General features: G+C 36.7%; 1 protein-coding gene across 1 annotated transcript in view; it reads left to right on the top strand.

Annotated features, from left to right (window-relative positions):
* ptprfa (protein tyrosine phosphatase receptor type Fa) overlaps positions 1-21,879 on the top strand; it is a 210,893-nt gene that overhangs the window by 59,097 nt on the left and 129,917 nt on the right. Inside the window, exons 2-3 of the mRNA XM_016483884.1 lie at positions 3,298-3,468; positions 18,617-18,762. Of these exons, the coding sequence (XP_016339370.1) occupies positions 3,378-3,468; positions 18,617-18,762 (237 nt within the window). The 5' untranslated portion in view covers positions 3,298-3,377. The remainder of the gene's footprint in view (positions 1-3,297; positions 3,469-18,616; positions 18,763-21,879) is intronic.

Below are 21,879 nucleotides of genomic sequence, written 5' to 3'. Positions count from 1 at the left end.
TACATGGCATCACTAGGTTCTGTCATTCAGAAACATGGATTTTCATATCACTACTATGCTGATGGCACTCAACTCTACCTCTCCTTCCATCCTGATGATCCGAAGATAGCTGCTCGCATCTCAGCTTGTCTAACAGACATTTCTTGCTGGATGAAGGACCATCACCTTCAACTCAACCTTGCCAAGACAGAACTGCTTGTGATTCCATCAAACCCATCGTTTCATCACAATTTCACCATCCAGTTAGGCACACCAACCATAACTCCTTCAAAAACAGCCAGAAACCTTGGAGTTATGATTGATGATCAGCTGACTTTCTCAGACCACATTGCTAAAACTGCCCGGTCCTGCAGATTTGCTTTATTCAACATCAAGAAGATCAGACCCTTTCTTTCGGAACATGCTTCACAACTTGTTCAAGCTCTTGTTCTGTCCAGGTTGGGCTATTGCAATGCTCTCTGAAATGTTCCCTCCTGGTGGAATGACCTTCCCAATTCAATCTGAGCAGCTGAGTCCTTAGCCATCTTCAAGAATCGGCTAAAAACACATCTTCTTCCATCTTTATTTGACCCTCTAACTCTAGCACTGTCTATTCTAATTCTAATTCTATTCTTTATAAAAAAAATTTAAAAACAAACAAACAAAAAACAACTTGCCCCTTTTAGACTTGCACTCTATTTATTTACGAACTGCTTGTTTTCTTTTTATTTATTATATGATTTAAAAAAAAAACTTGCTACGTGTACTGCTTTAAACTAATGGAGACTTGTTATAGCACTTGCATATCATTGCTCTTTTGTTGATTTTGATTGCTTCCATTGTCCTCATTTGTAAGTCGCTTTGGATAAAAGCGTCTGCTAAATGTCTAAATGTAAATGTAAATCTATTATAATTGAATTATAATTTAATATTTAATTATATATAATATTTTATTATAATTTTATTATAATTAAACATTTGTCCTTCATTTAGTGAAAAACAGTCTGGAAAACCTTTATTATTTTTAGTTTTAGACTATTTTTAATTATTTAAATATATTTTACATTATTTATATACCAGTCACATGCAACTCATGAATTCAGACCAGAGCAATGACTGAAGTGTGCGATGTGTTGAATCGCTGCATCCCTACTGTGCAGTTCCTGTGCAGTCATGTCCTGAGAGAAACGGCCTGACCTTTGCCCCTTCATTTAAACACGCTTGTCATCGTGGAGAGTCTAGCTGGCTGCTCATATCATTTGTCTTTCAGCAGAAGCGACTGGGGTCTTTAGAAATGCAGGCCGCGTTCAGTCCGCGCTTTGTTTTCCCAGCGTGCTCTTCCTGCAGGAATGTTCAGGAGAGCCTGCAGGTTGGGCATGCCAGAGACGCTTGGCTGGCGCAATTGTAGCATCCACTCAGAAGCAGAGTCTGTGTTTTCTTTGGGAAGGCAGAGATGGTGGGGGGCAGCCTACTGTAATTACAGCTTGTGCTGAAGCAGAGAGGCTTGTGTGTGCCGAGCGTCACGCGCTGCAGTGTTTGTGTGTGCATGTCCCTAAATGCTTGCAGTTTAATGCAGTGTCGGTGACTCTGTCAGCTCAGCGGTTCTGTTCCAGACACATGATTTCCATAACAAGAGGGAGAAATGGTGCGCTCGGTGACGGAGAGATGTTTCCATCTGCTCAGCCTGCAGGAATGTGGAAGCGCACCTTCAACTCCCGATCAAACGGCGTTTGAGGGTGGAAGCTGTTTGCTGAGCGCCAGTGGCTCCAAACTTTCTGCTGTGGTGGCGGTGTAATTAATGCTGGTCTACGAGCATCTCTCTCTGAGGTGTTTCCATGATTATTTTCTCTGTGGCAGAGGGGGTGTGTTGGATAGCAGATGTCTGCTTTGCGTGAGCATGATTAATTAGCCCGGGTCCGGCCAATTACATGATGAGCGCTTCTGGTTAATAAATGAATGCATCATCTTAATCATGAGTGAGTGAGAGCGTGCATGGGGTGGCTTCATTGGAAAGACGCACGAGAGCCCTCAGCACACGGGCTGTTAACACACACAGACCCCTAGACACATGCACTCAGCATGAACCCGGCGTGACGCGCGTGTCCCCCAAAGGCCAGAGGTGTCTGTGATCGTTGAAACGCTCTCCAGGGACTCATTGTGGCTGGAGCTCATTTGCTTGTGTTTAAAACCACTTTATTAAATTAACACAGTGACATCATTCGTTGTGTACATGATGTCACTATGTTAAAGGAATAGATCAGCCCAAAATGAAAATGTCTCGCTCTGTATGTTCCCCTGCTGACCAATAATGCCATAGAAAAATACATTCTTAAAGGGGTCATATGATGTTGCTAAAAAGAACATTATTTAAATATGAAAACGTACTTACAGACTGTGAGTCAGAACAGCCGGCATTGTAGTCTACTCTCCCAGGATCAAGAAACAGTCCTCCATAAAATGCGCTGCACACATCTGAATATTTGGGTTGAACTGTTCTGAAACTGAATCCATCAGAGCTGTTACTGAATCAGCATCTCTGAACTCTGAACTGAACTGCAAGCTATCATTCAATTCAGTGATGAAGCAAAGTTTCATTAGATTTAAAATGAAACATGTTTGTCTACATGACAATGTGACATGTAGACAAACTATACTCATTTGCAATGTTTTTTGTTTTTGTGTGTCTGTAATAATTGAAGGAAAATCTACCCCCCCCTTTTCTTTTTCACATATTTAGAATACTGTCACAGTAAATAATGATTTTCAGTAAACAATGACTTCATTTTTTGGCACTGTTCCTCACAAAAGCTATCATATGACTTCAGAAGACTTCTTATGAAATATTTAAGCAGAGTAGATAATGCTGTAATGTTTTGGAATGTGATGATGTAATGTATGATTGCATACATTATCATGATGCTTCATGATGTCGTTCTCCTATTGCTTTAATTTACAGGTTGATCATTAGGGCTGTGTATCACCAGCAAAGTCACAATACGATACGTATCACGATAGAGGCCACGATACAGAGAAACCTCGCACTTTACTCAATTTTAAACGTTGTAAAATTTTAAACAAATTAAGCGCGGTCCACTGCTGCACACGTGCCACAATATCGATACAGGGCCAATATCGTCGTATCGATATTTTGAACACAGCACTACTGATCATACAGAATTACAGGAATGTGATGTAATGCTCTCGGAATGCTAATAATGAGCTCATGTCTTGGAATGTGGTGATGTCATGTTTGAGTATTTGTATGTGTTGTTGGCATTGCATCTTTCTGATGTCATTCTCCTTTGTGTCCCCCGTCAGGTCTCACTAAATGGTAGCGTGAGTGTGTAGTGATTTAGCAGGAGTTTAGGAACCCCTGCGGTGAGTGCCATCCACGAATCATGGTGCCACATACCCGACAGGCCTCTCCTCGTGGCAGAGCCACGTCCCTCCTGCTGCTGCTCTTCCTGGCGGTGCCAATCCATGCAGACAGTGAGTAGCACACTTAAAATACACACTACTCTCTTCTATCAGTTCATGACTGCCATTCTGTACATCTCTGATCTAAAAACCCAAGTGCGTAGGAATGGGAATATCATGCTGTTTACAAAACAAACACAACCTTCTTTCCTAAAGTGGCTGTCTTTTTACATCACACCGGTTGTCAAGTGTTATTTTCTTTCAAATAAATTGAGGGGATTCTGGTTAGCGCTATAAAAAAATGAGATGAGGAAATATGGATGTCAGAGGGATTTGAGATGTTGGATGCAATCACTGTTGTGTTGTTTGTGTAATAGCATACGCGGGAGGATCTTTCAGATTCACATCGATCTTGTTTGTCTCGAGGGACCCTCGCAGGTCTTAATGAACACTACATGCTTCGCGTCACATTTATCCAGCTTTTAAAGGGCAAATTAATAAGTCCAAAAATATGAGACCTGCTGGTTTGCTTTTTTGCTGGGGAAATTGTTGCTGTCATCATTGAAAGATTCGGGTCCTGAAGTGTTAGAGTCCCTGGAGAAAGATTTCAGTACGTATTTTTGCAAAATCAAATAGCTGTGTTTACTCCAGCCGTAGATCAGAATTGATAAGAGTGTGTTTGTGCAGCTCTGAGAGTCACAGGCCTTATGTCATGTAGTCCCTGAACCCTGAGGCCAATAAAAACAATAAGAACACCAAAGTCTGGTCACTTATTACCGCTGCTGATCTTTATGGTGCAGTAATACCAGCAGCATTAATCATTTACTTACCGCTACCATTCCCAAAATAGGACTCACCTTATATGGAATTTTAGTTGTGTACCTTGAGAAAAATATTTGCGTCTTACTATCTTCTGGAAGGCTGACCAAGTTAGATGTAGTGTGTTTGTTTTGCAGCAAAGTTAAGTTAGCTATTGGCTGTGGTCTTTTATTCTGATTGTTTTGGAATAGATAGCATAAATGTCTGGAACAAGTTGGCCATAAATATACTTTTATAAAATACTTTTATTCAGCAAGGATGAATTATATTGATCAAAACTTTAAAAAAGTGACAGTAAAGACATTTATAATGTTGCAAAAAATTCTGTTTCAAATAAACTTTCTATTCATCAAATGATCTTGAAAAAAAGTATCCCAGTATCCCAAAAAAATGAAGCAGCACAACTGTTTTCAACATTGATAATAATCAGAAATGTTTCTTGAGCAGGAAATCAGCATATTAGAATGATTTCTGAAGGATCATGTGACACTGAAGACTGGAGTAATGATGCTGAAAATTAAGGGTTGCATCACAGAAATAAATTGCACCTTAAAATATATTCAGATAGAAATCAATTATTTACAATAATATTCACAATATCACTTTTTTACTGTATCTTTAAGCAAATAAATGCTTCGAAAATGTTGAGGCTTTTAACAGTATTCAGCCTTAAAGTATTTGCTTTGAAATAAAAATCTGCTATTTATTGCATAAAATAATATTTGGTCATAGATATTTTAAATATTATTTTGAAATATTTTTAATAAGTTATTGTGGACAAATTAATCCAAAATATTTAATGAATTAAGTAAAATATAGTTAAAATAATCAGAATAATAAAATAATCTACAGTGGTTTGAATCCAAGGAATAATTATGTGTATTTTGTATTCCTCAATATATAGTATAAACAAGTATTTTATTAAAATATTTTAATATATAAAAAGTCAATTTCTGTGAACCTTTGAGATTGATGATACAAGTGAAATGTTGATTTGAACCAATTCATTAAAGCAAATCAAACATCAAGCTTTAATGCCACTTTTATGACTTAATATTAAATCAGATATGCAATTAAAATGTTTTTGTCTCAACGGTTTCAAAATCTTGAGTCATGGCACATGTTTAGGAAGCATAAAAGTGGGTTAAAATCATTGTAATGCTGGGTAATTTTATGTTGGCATTGTAAAATGAATTACAGCACCTGTCAGTGTTTGTGACTTGGGGAAGATGTTCTTTTTGCTTTGGGGAAGATTTTTTTTTTTTTTTTTTTTTTTAAAGAATGTTTCTGAATTTGCCCTCTGCTCTGCTTTGGTCTTCACGCTGACGGAGCCCTGCGCTCTCATGCAGGGGTGAGAAAAGCCTTTAGCAGGTTTTTCAGTTGAATGCATCAGTTTTCTCACACTTATAATCTCTGGCTCTGTGAAGTCCTTCTACCAGCAGCTGGACCAGCTTGTGTTCACATTATGATCCACTCAATCAACCCTCTATGGACACCAATATGCAAATGTCAAAAGTTAAAAGGGTCTCTTAAGCCATAAAACCCAAAGATCATGCATGATTCTACGCAGACGCTACAATTGAGATGAAATGATGAATAGCACAGATCGCTTGACGGAGAGTGAAACTCTGAAGCGCTCAGTCAGAGTGTTTGGCGAGTGAAAATATATCTGAGCTAAACTTATACTCAGCCTCCAACTCAAACACTGGCGAGTAAAATCTGAGAATTTATTAGCCATTGGCTAATATTAGACATAATTTAGTCGCCCAGAGTGAAGATTTAGTCACATATGAGAGTGATTTACTCGCAATGTAGAGGGTTGCACTCAATAGATTTTTGTTTTTCCCCACTCACACTTTCCTTTCGAGTCTCCTCGCACACTTGTGTAGGACGCAGTCTTGAAGACTTTAAGCACAGAGTACAAAATCACCATGTTTTATTTATGAGAGCAAATATGGTACAACTTCAGCATGCAATTTCAGCTGCGCCCGGACTTATAGAGCTGCTCGTTCTCTGATTAATGGTATGCTGAATCCATGTTGCAGAGCTGCTTTTGTGGTAATTCCAGTATGAGATTAATGCCGGTGGTCGCAGAGGGAAAGTCCTTGCAAAGGAAATCACCTCTTATATTTACACAGATATCGCTATCTATTATATATTGCTAAAGCCACATGCAGCTAATTAAAGGAAAGACCAACCATCCTGCTCCTTTTCTTTATGCTTTGCCTGATCCCTCCACCAACTATCCCTTAGAAAAGTCACACACTGACAAAAATAGGTGTAGAAAAAAATTTCACTCAGAAATTGCTAGCAAATTTCGCTAATAATTACAAAATAATTAATCAGATACTAACACATTTGATAAAACAATACATTTCAAAGTAGAAAAACGTGAGGCGTTCCCCATAGCGCCCCCTAGAGGACGCAGTTCGAAGTTCCCATGAAAGGGAACTGAAATAGATCAGTACTGAGAGCTTTTCATGGTTCTCAGTCAATGCTGCTCCACACAAACTCCATCTCTGCAAGTGCCATGAGTTTGTCACGTATAACTTGCATTTGAAAAGGCAACATCTTCCCAAACTTGTAATGAGAACCATTTATAAATTTATAAGCAAAGAATGAAGCATTTGAAAAGTTTCCCTGTGGTTTTCCGCCAAAATAAAAGTAAAAAATAAAAATGTAGTTTGATGCACTTACTGCCTCAAATGCAAGTTTCTTAACATGTATGAAAACGCAATGTTTAATTATTTTTTTAAAAAACAATGTTTTTCAGTTTCCTGAAAAGTGTGTGTGTGTGTATGGTGTTAATAATTCATGTTATATATTTTTTTTACCTTGCAAAATTATGAAATATCAATAAAAATGTTATTCTTAACCTGATATAGTCAATAAATTAAAACTTTTCTTAAAATGGCATAAAAACATTTCAACACCCTATGAAACCAACATAAATACATAAGACTTCATAATACGTTAGACATCATACGGTGTAGCTCTGACACTGAAAATTGTGTTTATATGTGTGTTTGTGTGTGTGTGTGTGTGTGTGTGAAAGAGAGAGATGGAGGAGGGATTGATGGGAGTGCAGCTGATGGAAGGACTATCACAGTTCATCCAGAAAATCCATTCACATCTCCGTCAATTAAACTGGACACCAATACACACTAGACCAGTGGTCGCCAACCCGTCGATCGCGATCGACTGGTAGAATCAAAAACAACTGCCCGTGCAGATCGTGATTAAAATGCAGTGGTTGCCTCTAATTTCAAATGGCTAGATATTTTTGTTTGAAGCCAGTTTGTTTGTTATAAAGCAAATAGCCAATAACTAAATTTGCTTAAATATCAGTATCAGAATCAGCCAATTTGCTAGTTAAAAAAAAAGAAAGAAAGAAAAGAAAATCTGAATTCTGAATCAGCTATGATCGGAGCATCACTAATTAAAATACTAAGTAAAAGGCCTCAAATTTGAAGTACAATCTGGGATGTCTTTTTCGATCAATTCTTCAATAGGTAGATCTTGTCTTTCATAAAGGCCGAGGTCAGGGATCTTGGGCCTAAGAAGGTTGGTGACCACTGCACTAGACAGTTAAAAATGGGTTGTTGTCTGACCCCTGAGCTCTCTTTAGACACACACACACACACAGGCTGAAATCTAAACAGATTTAGTGAAATCTTGTTACACAGACCTTTTTAACCCCTCGAGCACTGGAGCACCTCTAATGCATTCATTCAGACAAAGCCCTTCTTAATCGAATCTGAACTGATTTGAATAATCAATCTCATTTGAACCTGTGCTGCTGAAGCGGATGTTTGGCCGGTTCAGTTGTGAGTGTTTGTGTCGTGACTCCCATGAGTCTCTGAGCTCAGGTCAGGCGTGAGGTGAGGGGGCTCCTAATTGCTAATCTGATGGACACTTTTATTCAAAGTGACTTATTGTTCGCTTATTTCAAGATGAATCCCTCTGGAGTAACCTGAGGTTAAGTGTTCTGCTCAATGGCGAGAGCTCATGAATCATCCTTTACAGAACTGAAAGCAATAAAGATGCACTTCTTTGTTTGCATACAGCCAGAAGTGTAGCACCCTTGACAACATGGAAGAAGAAGGTGAAGAAATTAATAGAATTAATACAAAGCTGTATCCACATACACTGTAATTTTTTTATATATATTTACCTTTACTTACGAAGTATAGAAGCAGTCTACTTTGTATCCACCATGTGACATTTTTATGTCATTGAATAAAAATATTAAAATGGTTTTGTGATGAAAAATGTAACCAACATGAATGCAAAGATTGCATTTCTAATAAATTCTTGAAACCGGCATTTTACTTTAGATGTTTAAAAAGGTTTTTATTTATTTTTCTTTTAATCATTTTGGACATACTTCTTAGCCATTGAACTATTTGCATTTTCAAGCCTTTAAGATTGCAGAATGTACTCTAGAATGGAAAGTAATCCGAGGAGCTTGACTGTGTTGAATGGGAGTTTATTGTATGTTATAAGCAGGTAGATAAAGTGACCGTAGACTGAACAGACAGACTGTATCTGTTACAGCACTTGTACAGCTCAGCTTTGCTGTCTTAATGGATGAGAGTGTTTCTGTCAATAGAAGGATGAGAACACCTACTCAAACACAGCAGGAGTCACTGCCTGAGTCAGTCTTAAAATCCATCACCAGTGACACTGCACATGCTGCAGGCCAGAAATTCAGCTGTGTGCCTCAGCAAGCCTTCTTCATCAGAGAGAGGTGTTCATAATGAAGACCCCTCATTAGAGTTAAGGGACCCCTAAACAAACAGACAAACATTGGTGTGTCCCATGATGTTTCATTTAGTACATTTATTAATTTATTTTTAATTATTGACCTATGGTGCGATTTTGCAGAAGGTTTTATTGAAGGTGACACAGCAAATGATGGTCATCATCTAATAAAGATACAGTTTTGATTTATGAGTGTTCATAAATTGCTGTAAATTAAATTACTGTAATTATCCCTGTTTACCTTTGTGCTGATCAGACTCATTTACAACTTATTAGCTAGCAAGGGTGTCAATTCCAGTATTCCAGTATTCCAGCAATTCAAAATTGTGTTTGTGTGTGTGTATGTGTGTGTGTGTGTGTGTGTGTGTGTGTGTGACAATTCCAGTATTTTCTGCATACAGACTCTAATATATGAGTGTAAATATAAACTGAATATAAACCAGTCATGACAAATGATATAGGTGTGCATTTATTATGAAAATTATTATCCATAAAAAGAAAAAAGATTTTGCTTTCTGATTCAATTGGATGATAATTATATCGGTAACACTTTACAATAAGGTTCCATTTGTTAATGTCTTGTTCATGTTAATTTCAGTATTTAGTAATAGATTATTAAAATCAAAAGTTGTTAATATTATTTAGCTTACCCAAGGTGACATTAACTAACAATGAACAGTTATTAATAATTAATGTTAACAAAGATACAAATACAAATGTATTCCTCATTGTTAGTTAATGCATGAATTAAAGTTATATATATATATATTACTATTTAATATATTATCATATATTGTGTTAATATTTAAAATATGTATTATTTTTTAATATAAATTATTAAAATATTAAAATTACAATATTTTACAAATATTTTAGATACTTTTTGTACAATTATTAAAATAATGTGTGTGTGTGTGTATATATATATATATATATATATATACATAGTATTATGCATAATAAATATTAATTATTTTAATATATTTTCTATGTTATTTCCTATATTTTTATTTATATGGTCAATATAGCATAGTTTTTAAAAGGGTGTCAAGCAATGAAATAGTCTTCTGGAGAGACACACTGGAGAGAAGAATACAGTATACAGTATATGTGTATGTGTTCTCTCTGACACTTTATTCTATAGGGCAGTGTCTCTGGAGCCCTGATCACTCTCACGCTCGACTATGTCTGAGCTTAAAAGCCTGTATGTGGTTTTCTCTGTATCTCTCTCTCTCACACACTGTATCCTCTGTACCTGTTCATTTTCCCTGAGCGCACATCAGCCCACACACACTGACACAGGAACATACAGTTCTGACAGACGCACGCGTGTTCACTTGTGAGGGAGCAGACTTCACATCGACCGAGTATATAGGTGCATTAAAAACAGATTTATGAGAGAAGATAATTATATTTGTCATATCCTGTCAACAACAAAACAACAGATCATATGAGCTGATGAGAACTTTCCACCAGCTCATTTGGATTTTTCCATTCTGTCCAGATCTCGTGGTGCATGAACGCACACTGATCATCCTGTGTACTTTACTAGCACTAAATAAACCTGAAAATGAAGGTAGCCAAAGAGACACTGTAAACGCAGAGATTGTCCACAGGATATGAATCTGCTGGGGCACGTCCACTAAATATCAAACACCAGATAATTAAAAAACATTGAGCAAAAATTATGAACAGATCAAAAAACTGACAAATTATGAAAGATCTTGCAGCATTTGAGCAGATACAGACAATTCATCTGATGCTATAGAATTCATTTTTATGTATCATACTGCACTGTAGGTGTCTGTATACATTTGGGAGAGCATTGTGTGTGTTTACAATTGTTGATTTTTTTTTATTATTAAATTATCTAATATATACACTTCCGTTCAAAGGCTCAGGTCAGTACAATTTTTATGTTTTTTAAAGAAGTGTCTATACTATCACTTTTTATCAATTTACCATATTTTGGCTGAATAAAAGTATGAATTTTTTTCAAAACCATAAACTTTTGAATAGTAAAGATGGTAAAGACTTATATTGTTACAAATGTTTTCTATTTTGAATAAATATGGCAATAAAAATTGTTATTTGTTATTTTTTTTTAATTTTGTGTAAAAAAATTGTATCTCGTGTATTGTTCACATACTCTCAGTCACTTCATGCATACAATATTTGCATATTGTGCACAATATATTGTATAAATTATATACCGCAGCTCTAGTAGAAGTAGTATGGTAGTATGCCATTGTAAAACAAGTGTATTTTTCCGACTAATAAAATGATTTCTTCAGTTTCCTGAGCTAAATAAATTACTTGTTCCCCGAGGGTCTGTTTCATGAACATTTGAGTCCATTTGATGAGCTTTTGCTCTCCACACTGTTATCATTCGAGAGAAAACTGAATAGTGCATCACACTGGGAGAGTATATTCTTTTCATCAGCCATTTAGAAAATTTGTGCACCTCTGTGGCTGGTGAAACCTCTGCACCCGTGTCTTTGTGTTTGTGTGAGTGATTCCTCTCGATGTGCATGACTGATCCGGTGTTGCTGCACCGTTAATGAGAGCTTTTCAATCCAAAAGCAGCGACTTTGTTTGAAACTTTTGTAATTTGTCATTGTGAAATGCAGCTCTCCCTCTGCTCACACAGCGTTTGACTATCTGGCTGTCTGCCTAGATGCCATTAAACCCTGGTTATCTGAGCCCAAATGCGAGAAATGTCCTGTAGGACAAGAGCTGGGTGTTGAATGACAATGACACTGCTGCAGTGATTGACTGTGTGTGTGTGTGTGTGTGTGTGTGTGTGTGTGTGTGTTTGTGGGCTTCTCGATGTCTATTTCATCATGACATTTTATCCCTTTCTGCCTGTATACTGCTACTAGCAGTGTTTACAGCACTGTAACCTAAATCACAGCCAATGACCAGACACACACTTCATCACATACAGCACTGCAGTTTTTAGGAGCAAGTTTATGGTTACGGTGGCTATGGGTTTAAAAATTAATTTTAAAACATATTTTGTTTATATTTAGTGATGTGTGTGACTCTTTTCATTTGAGACAGTAAATAATCACCTATCGAACACCTAAAATATCTAACTATGTTGTAAATTGGATGTTTCAATATGATTTGACAGTGTTTCTCTTAGCTAGAGATGTAATATTTACCGATACCTCAAAACATACCATGATATGATTATGATTTGATTAGATTCAGGGGTCTGACATCAATATATCAGTAATACAGTATTATGTTCCTGTTTTATAAATCCAAACACATTTTTATTAAAGGGATAGTTCACCCAAAAATGGAAAACTTCTTTCTTCTGTTCAGCATAAAAGAAGATATTTTGAAGAATGTGAGTAAACAAACAGCTGCTGGTCCCCATTGACTCCCATAGTATTCAAAAAGAAGTCAAAGGCTACCAAAATTTTTCCTCTTTCTGTATTACTCATACACGAAACTTTGGAACAAGTGGAGGGTGAGTAAATTATTGATTGATTGATTGATTGATTGATTTAATTTAGGTTGAACTGTGCCTTTAAGTCACACTTTGCAGCCAAAATATAACAGCATAACATTTAATTGAACTCTCTGAAAATTACAAATCCTGTTTTCCAATTGGGGCATCCAATAATAATATATAGAAATAATAATATAGAAAAATAAATAATGAAAAAGTAGATAAATCAAGATAAATCAACAGTCAAGAAAGTCAATATTCTGTGCTTACTAAAATGTGCAAATCTAGTATCCCCATTAGTTGTTCAGTTGTTAAAAATCAAAACTTCTCAATTATTTTATGACAGATCAGTGACCACTTGATGTCTTTTTAAGATCTCTTCAAGTATAGTACTAGTACTTCTAGTACTGTTTTTTTACATCATATTGTTAGTCATTTGATTCATGCATGAATCTATATTGATATATTGTTATATCACTAATAACATCCTCTCTAGCATTGTAGTCTCAACAATTGCAGAGGCAAGCCCCTTTTAAATGTGATCAAAGAGCACAGAAAATGTAAAAATCAAGCGTCTGTATTTTTGTGCATGTTGGCATGTTAATTCAGAAGGTTTTCTCTATCTTTGGTTGCACCAAAGATGTTTCATCCCAAATTCTGCACTTTGAAAGCATGTGAAGTATGGTTAAAAGCTCTCACGGGAAGAGGACTCACATCTAAGAAGAAAACCTGCTTTGATTTAGTCATCATTCATTTAGTCTCAGTAAAATTAAGATGTAGAAATAGAAATGATCTTTGGGACTTGGTTGCTTTGAGATGGTGATGTGCATTCTATAATACATATGAACATGTGTGACAAACTTCAAATCCATTTATAGCAAACTTTCCTCATGTGAATAGTTACAGAAATCACACTACCAAAACCCAATTGTTCAGTTCTTTTAAATAACTTCTGCTCTTTTGAAAGGCAATTAAATTATCATCAAAAAGTTCATTTTCTGATTCATACTTCTCGGAGCGATGAATGAGTTTATTAGTCGAGACGGAGCCTCAAACGTGAGATGGTGCGCTGATTGCTGCCGTATAATCACTTCCAGAGTTTCTCTGCTCATGTAGGCGTTTCACTCACCGTTTATTGAATGATCTTCACAATGATCGCACAAGACCACCCCTGCTAACTCACCTCAATGAGAGAGAGAGAGAGAGAGAGAGAGAGAGAGAGAGAGAAATTGGTCATGGTGTTGATAATGGTGGCACCATTCTAACTCTCTATTGCTATTTAGACAGAGCCATTACTGTAATGCACCACCCAATGGGGAATAAAAGAGAAGCAATTTCTCTTTCTTTATCTCACTCCTCTCCTCTCTTCTCCTGAATAATAAAAAGGCCAGACATTCAGGCTAGAGTCTCACTAACTTGGTTTGAGAGTTTAGTGTCCTTCTCACCTTACTACTGCTGAGAGAATATTCAAACCGCATGTAAATTAAGAGGCCACATTGTGAGCTTTGTTTATAAACGCTGAGTTTCACTCTAAAGATTGGCTTGACCAACTCAGATCAGCTCATTGAGGGTAAATGCTAAACACAGCTTTTTGCTATACGTAAAAAAAAAAAAAAATATATATATATATATTTTTTAGAAGTAAATAAGCATTATTGCAGTACGTTTTTACACTATTCAAAATTTTAAGTTTAATTCATATTTGTTGAATTTACTATCCATTTTTCAGTGAACATTGTTTCATTGTAGTACAACACTCTACAATGTGTGTAAATCACTCACATATGCGACTAAATTTTAATGCTAGGCGACTAAATAATGTCTGTCTTTAGCATTGGATAATAAATTGTTTGATTTCACTTGCCAGTTAGAAGCTGAGCATAAGTTTAGCCCAGATATATTTTCACAACTAAAAAATGTACTCGCCAATGGTGATTCTATTGCCAAGGTGTGCATGGAGGGTTGTAGTCTTATTTATTTTAGAAAATAACCTGTGCTGCATGCAACTAGCATTCAAACACAGAGATGCCAAGGAGTTTGTTGACTAAGTTCTTCCTATTAGACAGTGTCACAAACAACATCAAAAAGAGTACAGTGTGTCTGAACAAACATTGTCTATTTCTCTTCCGCATCAGCAGCACTGGTGTTGGGCATATTAACACGTCCTCAGTTCAGATTCTGTTTTGCAGACATGAAGCGAGAGCTCGACTGGAGGTAAGCCGTGCATCCATAATTAATGAGAATAAATGGTTGGGCTGCTGCGTCTCGATCGATGTTGAGCTGCTTGATGTTTAGGGACAGAGGGCAGGAGACTGACTTCCTGGATGCTGTCAGTTTATTTCACTTAATGCAGATCTGTAAGGGAGTGGCTATCTGCATTATGCTGTGTGGAAGGAAATGTATCTGCTGTTTGTGTATTTTGCGTTTTCTTCCAGTTATTATGCCTTCCTGTCAGATCTGGTAAGTTTGAGTTAAACACTTCCAAATGGAGAAATCGCAGCTCTTAAATTAGCACCTAATATTAAGTGGCAAACAGTGTGTCTCACAACTGATCCTCCCTGACGTGTAGAATAAACAGGCGAAGCGTGGCGCAGCTGATCATCTGGTTTCAGAGCTGTTGATACTCATTAATCCTGTGATCTGTCAGCGGGCAGATTAACAGTGTCCTCGCACCAGGCCGAGGGATTTGGGTGGCGTGTTTGTGGTCGGCTGCTCATCGCTGTGACTGCTCGGCCTGTGCACTGTGAACATGCAGGCCCATTACATAATTAACACACATTCTTGGGTGATTCTTAAATTAAGGCAATTTTAACTAAATAAAATCTTGAAAAATGAAAGTTATGATGAAATAAATTTGAAATATCTGATCAAGTCCTGTAGATTGGTTTTGGAGGAACATTTAGATAATACTTTGACTTAATCTTGAAAATGAAGACTGTCACTCTGCTGCTCTCATGTCACTAGTTATTTCTATCATGAACAAAACCTTCATGGAAACCTTATGAAAAACATTACAAATTGTACACACAAATGCCAAATATAAATATATATTAATTTATTTACTTATTTTATTTATTTTTTATGAAGTTCTGTAGGTAAATATAGAATTTCCTTTTTTTATATACAGTACATTTATAACAGAGAACTACTAGATCACTAGAGAACTAACTAGTGAATAAAGATGAAGAGAACTGTGTTATTGCATGTTAATGCGTGTAACACAAGTACACAAGGAGGTGATAATTACTTTCAAATAGTATTGTTTTCGTTTAATAACGTTATTATTAGCGTATAATTAGTATTCAGCTAGCTAACTATAAACATACCATAATGTTCAGCAAGGTTGTCTTCTTGTTCCACCCCCTAATTAAGCCGAATTAGAAAGATATCTTATGTATGTTATGCTCACTGTATTTGGTACTCTTTGTGGCGTATAGCTGAGAATGCAACTTGTACTTTTGAAACATTTGAAACACAATGCAAACCATGCTTGTGTTCATTAGCTAGAAGCGGTTTGCATTAACATGCCATGTGCATGTTTAGTATGTTTAGGGTCTTAATGGGTTCAGCAGGTTCAGTATCAGAAGAACGTGTAGTTCTTACAAAGAGGCTAATGTGGTTGTCTCTGCTACTTTAATCCAGTTGCATTGGGTTTTGTCCATATATAACCACTCATCTGAATCAAATGCTGGTGTTTTTGAGTCTGTGGATTGCTTTTAAGCTCCGATTTAATTTTTTTATGATTAAATCATGAGATTGTAATGAAGTATTTATATGGCATATCAGACCGCAGCTTCTGTTGTCATGACTAGACAACATCATTTTGCATCATGCATGAGCTTTTTTATCATGCATGAACTCCTGTTTACATGAGATGTTTCTAGGCAGTTGTTTCTTAAGGTGAAATATAAATTGTCCAATCGGAATGTTCATGCAAATTGACAGTCCATTATGGAAGAATAGATTTGACTCAAACTCAAAGTGGATGTCATTTATGGGGAAAAGATGGGAATGCTGAGATGGAACTAGTGTTATTTGTACATCTCTGATTGGCAGATTACATGAAAATGCTCAGAAACCTCAGTGTCGTGTGTTTTGGTGAGGTAGAGCGAGGGCAGAAACCTTGACAGCAGATTGCTTTGCACTGCCTGAAGAACACACATGAAAGTCAACTCGGTAAATATTGCAGGAGTTCAGCATGCTAGCAGGCACAAAGAGCCTTGTGTGACTGTGAATCTGTGATGCCTGTCTTGTGTGACATATCCAGGGTCAGAGGTCATCAGGCAGGGTGGCCGTCTGATAAATCAGTCATGAGAGGAAGTTTGACCTCAGGTGTTTCAGGGGAGGCTGATGCGAATATACAGAACCGATCGTATTGAGGTGTGAATAAGACTGTGTTTCTGTTTTATATATTATTTATTCATTTATTCTCACCAACGCTGCAATATTGTGAAATATAAAAAAAAATTTAAAATCTATTTCAATATATCTTGAAACGGAATTTATTGCTGTGATGCAAAGCTGAAATTTTAGCATAAAATAATATTTAATATTTAAACACGTAATATTTTTCAGGAAACCATGAAATTTTGTAACATCTTTTGTAACATTAAAAATGACTTTAGTGTCACTTTTGATCAATTTAATGCATCCTTGCTGAATAAAAGTATTAAGTTAATAATCCATATATATACACATCACAATTACTCCCATTTCTGTAGAAAACCCTAGTCTATGGTGTTTATAATTAGCCTTATGTAAAACAATAGAAGTAGTGTGTCCTAATTTAGCTGAAGGGGGTATGAGTATGTGGTATAATTAATGTCTTTTGGAAAGTTGCCATAAACCTCATGTGAAGCCAGTTGGCAGTCTGCATTCTGCACACACACCGCATAAGGCGAGGGCAACCATAATAACATAAATTCTGCTGACATCAGTGCCGTGAAGAGAGAGAGAGTCAGAGAATTAGAGAAAGGCAAAATGACAAGGTCCCCTGGACAGAAACTGGGACCAAGACAGTTCCTGCCAAAGAAAAGATGAAGACGTTGTCTCCAGCGAGGCCGGCAGTTTGCATTATGCATCTGTAGCCAGAGACAGAGGTAAACAAAGCAGGCAGCGCACGTTATGATATATCTGTTGTTCCCTGCGGTGAGCTGGATGGCTGGAATCTTTAATTACGTTCCCATCAGCTCTCTGTTCCTCTACAGGCACGCTTTCACCAGGGGATGGCGGTGGATGGGGAGCTCAATTTGTTTGGGTTGCCATGGTTCGTATTCTGTCAGAGCATTTAATTATGCTTTTGATACATCCTCGGAGATGAAGCTCTCATGGCTTATAAACAGTTTATTCTTATCTCAAGTACAGCCAAGCGGAGAGCTTAGGCAATAGGGGAAATAGAATTCCCCCATATTGCCCGTATTTATTGTTTCTCACCATGAGGGACATGACCCAGTGCACATGGAGGAACATTACTTGTACCGTCCTGGAGGTCTAGCTCAAGGCAGGGTTTAGACATTGTTAAAAGATCTGCTTTTGTTCCAGCGCTTCTAGCAAGGACAGTTTTATTGCTCAGCGATTGCTCCATCATAGCTCAGGAGACTTATAGGAATAGATCACCCAATAATGTCATTCTAACCCCATACTAATACTTTTAATATCATTGAGATACTAGGGAACTCATTTTTATTGTTTTTATTTTCCATTTTAATTTTATTTAACATTTTAGCAGTTTCCTTGTTGTTTTGTATTTTTAAAAATATGTCTATTATAGTGTTTTGGTTGTTTTAGTACATCAAGTTAAACTTAGTGGAAATGAGTAATGTTGCATTGGCAACTGGCTGAAATAAAACCTATTTTATTTTATTTTATTTTATTTTCAGTTAACATTTATTTTAGTTCAAGTAATAAAAATCTGTTTATATGGTTTTAGTTAGGTATAATACCCATGGTTACACAAAAGGAGTTCTTATCCAGATCCGCTGTTCCCTCATAATTTTTCCTTCTGACATGACTCTTAAATCTCATTTGCTCATTTGTTTTGACGTTCGCCATCAGATTGCAAATGAAAATGTAAAATAAAATAAAATAACATAAAATAAAATGGATAGTAAAATTCAGATTTTTCCTTTTTCTTGCATTTGTAATAGTGTCTTAATGTCTTTCTTTCTCTCACAGGCATGCCGAGTTTCATTAAGATTCCTGAAGATCAGACAGGGATTTCAGGAGGGGTGGCGTCCTTCGTGTGCCAAGCGGTCGGGGAGCCTAAACCACGAATCACCTGGATGAAGAAGGGCAAGAAAGTCAGCTCACAGCGCTTTGAGGTGGGTTTGAAATAATAAGATGTGCTTTCTTTGTGCCTGTGCTCTAATCAGATGTGAAGTTGAGCATCATATTGGAGATCGACTTGCTTCCTGCCAGCTGTTCTTTTACCACAACATTAAATCAGATGCAACAAAGGTCCTACGATTTCTCCTCACCAATGACTTCAAGGCATCCCATTTTATACCGCAGCACTCTTTGATTAAGATAATGTCAGGGGTTTTCAGCTTTTATCATGACCTGCTCTGAGCTCTAGAGTGCACCAGGTCGAGTGTCGAGTGTTTCTTTGGGTTTATACAGCACTGCTGACATCTGTACTGCAGAGGTTATGCTGAACTGACCAAGATATAAAGTACAGTGAGCTTGAATTACATTGAATTACATATACATTACATATGTATTGAATTACATATGTGGTGTGAAAGTACTGCAGGCTTGATCTGAGGTAAAACTGTGGTCACTGAGATGGCAGGGAGATGTATTTGTTAATTAGACAGCAAGGCCAAAAAATGCTGATGACAAAAAGAGAGAAATGCTGCACTTCTTTTTGGACTGGAAAATTAAAGTTGCTGTTCGAGAGAGATTAAATTCTGCCAAATTTATCCACTCAGTTAGACTGTCCCCATTACTTCAACCACTCTAAAACCCTGTCCTGAAAATTCACATACAATGATTAGTTTTCTCATTGGCTGAGAAAGTGTGGATGTCTGTGTCAGTGGTGGGTAGTAACTGATTTTATGTAATCTGGATTATGTAATCAGATTCCAAAAATGAGTATTTGTAATTGCATTATATTACGTTTTAAAATACTCTTAATCAGATTATATATTATTCACACATTGGCAGTGAATTATTTGAAATGTATTAATTCTCCTTAATTCTTCTTTTTTATCTTCTAAATTTTCCTTTCTAAAAAGCCTATCACTTATATACATTTGGAATAGGGCTGTCAAGTGATTAAAAATTTCAATATAATTAATTACATGATGTGGTGATTAATTAATCCAATTTATCACAAATTAATCACACATCAAGTTTGGCTGAGAAATTACCTCAAGGAGGATAATTTGAGAAATGTCTTTTTAGTTGTTCATACAGTGGATGTCAATAGTAACCAAAACAGTTGATGACATAGCATAAATCTAGGCTATCCGCTGCCGTTTTTTCAAAGCACAATGCAAAACTGTGACATTTTATGTAGGGCTGTGATGGTCGCCGTGACAACCGCGTCACACCGCGGTTGTCTACTGCCACCGGCACCCCTGGTTATTATTACTATATATATTTATATATATATACAGTATACTGTATATATATATTCAAGATTATATGGTTCAAGATTATTCTATTCAAATGAATGTGATAAACAAGTTAGGTCATCTAATAAGTAATCGAAAAGTAGTCAGAATATATAACCTAATACGTGTAATACAATAGAATACGGTACTAACAACAACTTCTATCATCTTTGCTATTAGTAACTGACAATAATTAATCTACCCAGCACTGCATCAATGTCAGTGACATTTGTCGGATATTACAGACATTTAATGGGTTTTGTAACAAATATATATAGTATATTAGCCAGCTCAGAAAAGGCAGATCAGCAGGACAGATGACCGTCCAATATCCGGTCACCCTAAAGTGACCACAGCAGACCTGAGCCACCTGTATTGCCAACTGTACCACTGCTGAATGTGCCAGCTGAGGCAAAGACTGCATCAGTGCCAGGACAGTGAGGGATGAGCTCTCTACTATTGGCCGGAGAACAGGGTGACCTGTCAGACCTCTTCTGCTCACTCCTCCAAAAACCTCACATCTGACTGTATGGGGCCAAACAGAGGCCGCAATAGACTCATCAGCAGTAGCATCAGGTCCAGATGAGCCTCTCTGTGGCCTGTTTTGGGCCAGAGTATAGAGGTGTGCTGATGCCTGGGGTTGAATCAGAGCAATAGTGTTGGCTGGTATTCAGGACATGGACTGCATTATAAAGGTGTCATCAGTTTGCAGGGCTATTATCACAGGTACAATCCACCTAAAGCATCCTGATGTAAAGTGTTTTGGTCACGGACACAGTGGTCATAGTTAAAGTATAGGCTATATAACTACATGGCAAAATGAACTATATTTTAGCTTAGTTGTGATCTTAAAGTCTGAATTAAATGCAATAAGAGTGGAAAACGACAATAAAAAGATGATAAATTAAGTAAATGTAAAAAAAAAAATGTAATTATAATAGTGCTGTCAATCGATTTAAAAATATTTAACTAATTATTTGCACATTTTTTTTCTGAAATTAATCACGATTAATCCCTCCTAACATTAAAGTTTTTAAATATACTTTTATATTGCAATAATTTCATATTCAATCTTCAAATTAATGTAGAAACAACATAAAGACAGTATATTTTTATTATTTGTTTAATGCCATCTTTTTTGACTGAAGCGAGTATCACTGATACTGATATTACTGATGTCTCTAGGAAATTGTTATTTTTTTCCTAATATTTAACCACTATACTAACATTACAGTATAATTGAGATCTATCAATTTGAACCTTTATTAGACTAAAAATAACACCTTCTAATTTCAGTGGCGGCTCGTCGGGGGAGGCAGGGGAGGCACAGCCTCCCCATAATTTTGAGGTGAAAATGGGAGGAGGACGATTTAATGTTAATAAAATTCACAATTCATTTCAGTTCATGTCTCAGAATGTGTATTTTTTGTTTGTAATTTCACAGTTGTAATATCATAACGTGAAAGCGCCGCTTTTCTATCGCGAATGTGCCGAATCTGCTGATGTAATTACAACCGCTAGGTGATAGAGAAGGGGAGGGGGAGGCCAGGGGAGCGCTGAGCTCTCGTGCCTCCGTTGGTAAAAAATTAGCCAATCAGCATCGAGTGTTCACTTTCAGCGCTGAGGAGTGTTGAGAAAAGAACCCTCGCAAGGGAGGCTAGCCTCCCTTCTGATATCAACCAATCATCATAGAGACGTAAATTACGTGATATTAGTTTGTACGTCTGCCACTGCGCTGATAATGTACCTAGTAGTTATGATGAGTAGCAATATTCAATATTTGATTGCCAACAGATTTACCAAGCTGTCATTCAAACAGTA

The sequence above is a fragment of the Sinocyclocheilus anshuiensis genome, unplaced genomic scaffold (assembly GCF_001515605.1).
Source record: "Sinocyclocheilus anshuiensis isolate Anshui unplaced genomic scaffold, SAMN03320099.WGS_v1.1 scaffold958, whole genome shotgun sequence".
NCBI lineage: Eukaryota > Metazoa > Chordata > Actinopteri > Cypriniformes > Cyprinidae > Sinocyclocheilus > Sinocyclocheilus anshuiensis.
This window is presented reverse-complemented; position numbering and strand designations above follow the sequence as displayed.